This window comes from Belonocnema kinseyi, chromosome 7 (genome assembly GCF_010883055.1).
Source record: "Belonocnema kinseyi isolate 2016_QV_RU_SX_M_011 chromosome 7, B_treatae_v1, whole genome shotgun sequence".
Lineage (NCBI taxonomy): Eukaryota > Metazoa > Arthropoda > Insecta > Hymenoptera > Cynipidae > Belonocnema > Belonocnema kinseyi.
The window spans coordinates 31,523,742-31,530,238 of record NC_046663.1 but is presented as its reverse complement, the minus strand read 5'-3'; the positions used below and the strand labels follow the sequence as shown (position 1 = coordinate 31,530,238).

The window sequence follows — 6,497 nt, the reverse complement described above, 5'->3', positions numbered from 1 at the left end:
TCGATTTGCTACCAAAGAAATTCATTTTTAACCAGAAAGAATTATTTTAAGCAGAATACAACAATGTGAATCAAATAGTTAATATAAGTTTTCCACTAATAAGTATAATTTTTTATCAAAAAAAAAATGCGCCCAATAATGTATTTACCTCGTGCTTCGAGGTCCAAAGTGTATTTACTGTAATTTGATGATTGTAAATCCTTATTTTGCACTCATTTTTATTCTCAGCTACCCTAAAAATGCATATTATCACAATTGATAATATTTATGCATAGTGATATTGAAGCAGGTGTATTTGCATTGCCTTATTTTTATAATAAAAAAAATTGGTCATCCTGTAAAAAAACTTTTTTTTGTTTAACATTTTATTTCACCCTGTATCGTTTTTACAAAAACTAAATTTATTTATTTTCACTGTTTTTTATGATTTAAAAAAAAGATACGCATCCTATAAAAAATAATTATTAAAAAATCTGTAGATGTTTTTTGGGTGAAAACCTTTTATCTACTCATTTTTTCGTAGCTTGTGTCGTTTGTACAAAAATTTAATTTTTTATCACCAATTTTATTTTTTATTATTAAAACAGAAACTACATTCGCTTTTGAAAAATAAATTATGCCAAATTCGTAGTTCTTTTTTGAGTGAACAATTTTTTCTCTTTTAATGTTTTTCCAAACCTTGCACCGTTTTTCAAAACAAAAAATTTTATTCCAATGTGATTTTTTACGATTAAAACCAAATTTTGCGTTCCATACAACAAATTATTATTATAGAATTATGAACCCTTTTTGGGTATCAATTTTTGTCCATTTATCTTTTTGCGTAATACCTTGAGTCGTTCGTTCAAAAATTTTATATTCATTATTTTGTTTCTTACTATTAAAAAAAACTGCGCATCCTATCAACAAATTATTAATAACAAATTTGTAGATGTTTTTTGGTGCACAATTGTTGTCTATTAATCTTTCTTCGTATAGCTTGTGTCTTTTTTCCAAAAATTTGTTTTCTTATTATTAATGACGTTTTTTACGAAAAAAAGTTTATGAAAAAAGTTGTCATGTTAATCTTATAGAGCTTTCAAAACGAAGCGTTTTTCTTTATTCTACTTTTTTCATATCGAGCGTTGTTTAGCTTAAAAGGTTCATTTTATTTATTTTTTTTTTAGTTTCGAAAATGCTATAGCTCTAATCATTTTTCTATCGAAAAAAGTCGTAATGCTTAATTGTTCGACTTTTTAATTGCCATATATAGAATTTTAAAAAAATGTAAATGATCTCAAAAATTTTGAAAATTCTCTAACTTTTTGAATTTGTATCCAGAATAACTGGCTAATGAATATTTTAGTCAAGTAGTTAATTCTGCATTCAAAGAGACGAATTTTCAATTCAAATTATGCATCTCTAATCAAAAAATTAAGTTTTAAAAATCGATGAATTTTCAACTGAATAAAATCAATTTCCCACCAACAATGGACTTGTTAAATTGACAGTTAAACCATAACAACTTTTTATAAAAACAAGGAGTTAAAGAAATATTAGGTTTTTTGCCAAATAAATTAATTTTTAACCAAAAAGATGAATTTTCCACAAAGAAGAATACTTTTCACAAAAAAATACGAATTTTCAACAAAATACATTAGTTTTCCACCAAATACTTGAATTTGTAATTAGAAAAGATCAATTGAAAAAAGGAATAGTTGAATTTTTATTTTAAAAAAAAATTTTTTTTTAAATTTCACCGATTTAATTCAGTTTCCCGCCAAAGAAATTCATTTCCAACTAAATATATGAATTTTGGATCAATTGTCTACCAAAATTGGAATAGTTACATTTTCATTCTAAAATCATTGTTTTTTAAAAACAAAACACGGTTTTTTTAATCAAACAGTTAATTTTCCCATCAAAGAGATGAATTTTCAACTAAAATGATGCAACTGCAAAAAAATGAATGTTTAATAAAGTAGTTCAACTTTCAACCAAATAGTTGGATTGCCGAACAAAAAAAAATTATTTTCAATCAAATAGTTTTAATTTTAAACTAAGAAGACGAATTTTTAATCAAAAAATTACTTTAAAGAAGCGCAGAATTTTCTAAACAGATAATTTTTTAAGATTAGCCACCAACAATAAAACAGTAAAATTTTAAATATAAAAAATAATTTTTTAAAAAATTAAATTTTTATTTAGAAAAATTATTAACGAAAAATATTTTTATTATAATAATTCAATTTTCTAGCAAAGAAATCAATTTTCACAAATATACATGAATTTTCCACTGAATAGATGAATTTTCAAATAAAAGTGACAAATTTTTTATCAAAACTAAAACATTCAAATTTTTAGTGAGCAAAATTATTTACAAAAAATTGGTTTTTAACAAAATACATGTTTTTTCAACTAAAAACGTTAAATTTTCAATAAGACAAAGTTTAAATGTTCAACAAATAATTTTTAATTTTTAATAAAGTAGTTCAATTTTCAACCAGAAAATATAATTTTAAACTACAAGAAATAAATTTTCGACCAAAAATGGAATAGGTAAATTTTTGATTTTTAAAATCAAAAAATGTATTTTCAAACAAGACCGAAATAGTTAGATTCTCAGTTATAGAAAAAAAAACTTGTGAACAGAATAGTTGAATTTTTCACCAATGAAACATTTTTTCAACCAAAAGGATCAATTTTGTACCACAATGATTAATTTTCCGTCAAAAAAGATAAATTTTCAATAAATTGCATTTTTAACCCAAAAAACTGTTGAATTCAACAACAAACACAATAATTTTGAATTAGGTGAATTTAAAAAAACAAAAAAAAAACATAAATTTTGAACAAAAAATAAAATACTTAAATTTTTTGTTAAAATATTATATTTGAACAAAAGAATTGACTTTTCAACAATAAAGTTAAATTTTCAACCAGAAAATATTTGTATTGAGAAAAAAAAAACAGTTTAAGTCAACCAAAAAAGACGAATTTTCAACAGAATTATTGAATTTTTATGCCCAAAAATGTAGCATTTGATATTTTTCCGTAAAAGAAATGGAAAACTTTTAAAACGTTCTTTTAGTATTTCAATGAAATTCAGAACTATGTAAGAAAAATTGACCTGTTTGAAAAATATATTTTTTTTAGTTAAAAAATGAATTCCAAACAAACAAAAAAAAAAGAAGGTTTAGTCACTAAACAGTTAAATATTCAACCAGACATAAGCCTTCAACAAAAAAATTTCACAATGTACTTTAAATTTGACCCAATTATTTCAATTAAAAAAGATTAATTTATAACAAAATAATTAAACTTTTAACCAAAGAAATAACTTTCCAACTTAAAATATAAATCTTTAAAAAAAAAGTGATTTCTTAACAAAGCGATTCAACCAAACGTTTTAAGCAAATGAGTTGAATTATCAAGCAAAGCAGAACGATTTTTAACCAAAAAGTTGCATTTTCATTTTAAAAAAAATGAAATTTCTTCTATAACAGATGAATTTTTAAATCAAAAAGATAAATTTTCAAAAAAATAGTTGAATTTTATGTTGAAAAAGATTTTAGTCCAGTTTTCACGATCAAACTATGATTTTTTTGACAAAAAATAATTTTCTAATAAAAAAATGGAATTTTAAACCCAAAAAAAACGAATTTTTAGCCAAAAAGGATGAATTTTTTAACAAAATTGTTGAATTCTCTAGCAAATAGTAGCATTTTTATCCCAAAAAGATCAATTTTGTACTAAAAGAGAAGAATTTGTAATAAAAAAACAAATTTTTTTATAAGTGGAACGAAAAAATGCAATGTTCTATTAATTAAAATAAATTCTGAGATTCTCATAAATTCTCAGAGAATTTATTTCTCTGTTATATTCTCGGTGATATTCTCATTCTTGTTACCGTTCTCAAAGTAATTTAATTGGGAATAGTGTCCCCAATCTTGAAAACATTTTAAACTGCGCTTGCGTCGCGCCGACAACCCGATGGCTCACTGTAAGCGCGCTGAATTTGAATTATATAAATATTCAGATTTAATATTTATGATAAATAATGATTTGAAATTGCATCCAAAGTAATTTCTTAATGATAAATTAGAATTTTGTAGTAACCGATGAAAAAATAATGCGATTTTCATTGGGTTAGATTATACAATAGCAAAATGTACACTTTTTTTTTCTCGAAAATCAAACTGTTGGAACATGAAATTGAAGTAAATTCGAAACGATTTGTTAAAAAAGAATTTAAATTATTGTTAATTGCATTATCATAACGTGTCAAATATGGGTCTACCAAAAATTAGAATTAGCCCTATTCAACTTACCATTAAAGTGTTTTTAGACATTCTTGCTGGGAAAAAGAGTATATATATGAAAAATTTTAATCTTTTTTAATAAAATGGAACATATTTTGTGAATTATTTTCATCAATATAACCTATTATAAAAATTTCATTTGTATTTTTTTTAATGTTGGAAAAGGAGTCGAGGTGCTTTAGAATTTGAAACGACTCTTTCTCTTTAACAACTTTAGCAACTCTTTCTTTTTTTGTCATTAAAATGGTTTTTATGAACAAAAAATAGCAAAATATGTCAAGATATACAAATAAAAGTTCAAATTACACTTATTTATAACTTTTTACTTTTTTGGGGGTTATAAAAGGACTTAAATTGTAAGTTAAATACGGCAAATTCAAATTTTTGGTAGACCCATATTTGACACGTTATAATAATGCAATTACCAATCATTTTAGTGCTTTTTTTTAAACAAATCACTTCGAAATTACTTCAATTTCATGTGCCAATAGTTTGATTTTCGAAAAAAAATTCCAGGAAATAAAGGGGGGTACCAGCTATTCTGTAATTAACCAGTAATTGTAATTTAGGTAGTCTTCAAGTTATTAAACAAATGTATGATATAACATTTATCAGTGCAGTAATTAATTATTCTTAATTCTTTTTTGGTAGTTTCGGTGATTTTATTTTAAATCAAATTGTCGAAAATAAACAAAAACTTAATTTTAAAACTGGACAGAGACGAAATTAATCATTGGGACAAATAGAAATGATTTATTTCTCTGATCTCAGAACTCATAACTTCGATTTCATTGAAATCGAATTTTTGGTATTTCTCACTCTAAAATCTTCTTTAAGGATTAGGAAAACGCTATTTGCGCATTTCTCAATCATTATTTATTAATTATATTAAATCTGAATATTTATATAATTCAAAATCTACGCGCTAACTGTGACTAATCGGGATAGTGGCACGACGCAAGCGCAGTTCAAATAGTTCCCATGATTGGGTCAGAACTCTAGCTATGTAGTGATTTCTAGAGAAACATTCTGAAAACACATTTGGCAACCCTGAATCAAACCTCGTGTTACTGTTGACTACTCGAAACATAACCTCAAAAAAACACACTTAACAGAAAAACAGTAAATAACAGTTCGTCGTAAACCTTCCACAACTTGAAAAGCCTCCAACCAAAAATGTTACGAAGGCAAGCCCGACTCCGTCGTGAGTACCTCTACCGGAAATCCAAACAGGACAAGTTGAAAACCATCCAGGAAAAGAAAGACCAGTTGAAGAAGAGTTTGGAAGAAAACACTCCGATTCATCCCGACCTAAGAAAAACGGCTCTTCACTTACAGAGGAAAGCAGAATGGGAGGATGCAGGTCCCGAACTCGCCCTGGCGATGGGCACCGAAATGGGTGGCACCCTGGGTTCCACTGAGGACGACGAGTACCGATGGGCCGGCGTCGAAGACCCAAAAATTGTCATCACAACCTCTCGGGATCCAAGCTCCAGGTTGAAAATGTTCGTCAAGGAACTTCGTCTCATTTTCCCCAACGCTCAGAGGATGAATCGAGGTAATTACGAAATGAAACAACTCATGCATGCCTGCAGGGCAAATGACGTGACGGATTTTATCATGGTTCACGAGCATCGAGGAGTTCCTGACTCCCTCGTTATCTGTCATCTTCCTTACGGACCAACTGCTTATTTCACCATGTCTGGAGTCGTCATGCGACACGACATTCCGGATATCGGAACAATGTCCGAGCAATATCCACATCTCGTTTTTCACAATTTCAAAACGAGACTGGGCAAGAGGACGATGGATATTTTGAAATATTTGTTTCCGGTTCCGAAAGAGGACAGTAAGAGGGTCATCACTTTTGCTAATCATGATGATTATATTTGCTTCCGGCATCATACATTCACCAAAGTAAATGGAAGGGATATTGAAATGACTGAAGTGGGCCCGAGGTTTCAGTTGAAACTTTACGAAATCAAATTGGGTACTCTGGATACTGTTTCTGCTGCTGAAACTGAATGGGCTTTGAGGCCTTACATGAACACGAGTCACAAAAGGAGATTTTTGTCCGAGGATGACGGGTGGCAGCAGGAAGATGATTTATAACTGAAGACTTGTACACTTGTAAACTCCTGCTTTTGCATTTAATAAACAATTATTGTTTTTATAATAATTGTGTCTTTTTAATTT

At 27.5% G+C, this 6,497-nt stretch overlaps 1 protein-coding gene across 1 annotated transcript; it reads left to right on the top strand.

The window, feature by feature from the left end:
* The first annotated feature begins 5,361 nt into the window (after positions 1 to 5,361).
* Positions 5,362 to 6,480, top strand: LOC117177345 (U3 small nucleolar ribonucleoprotein protein IMP4). The gene has a single exon (XM_033367968.1). The coding sequence runs from the start codon at positions 5,478 to 5,480 to the stop codon at positions 6,411 to 6,413; it is 936 nt and encodes a 311-aa protein (XP_033223859.1). The 5' UTR covers positions 5,362 to 5,477; the 3' UTR covers positions 6,414 to 6,480.
* The last annotated feature ends 17 nt before the right edge of the window (positions 6,481 to 6,497 follow it).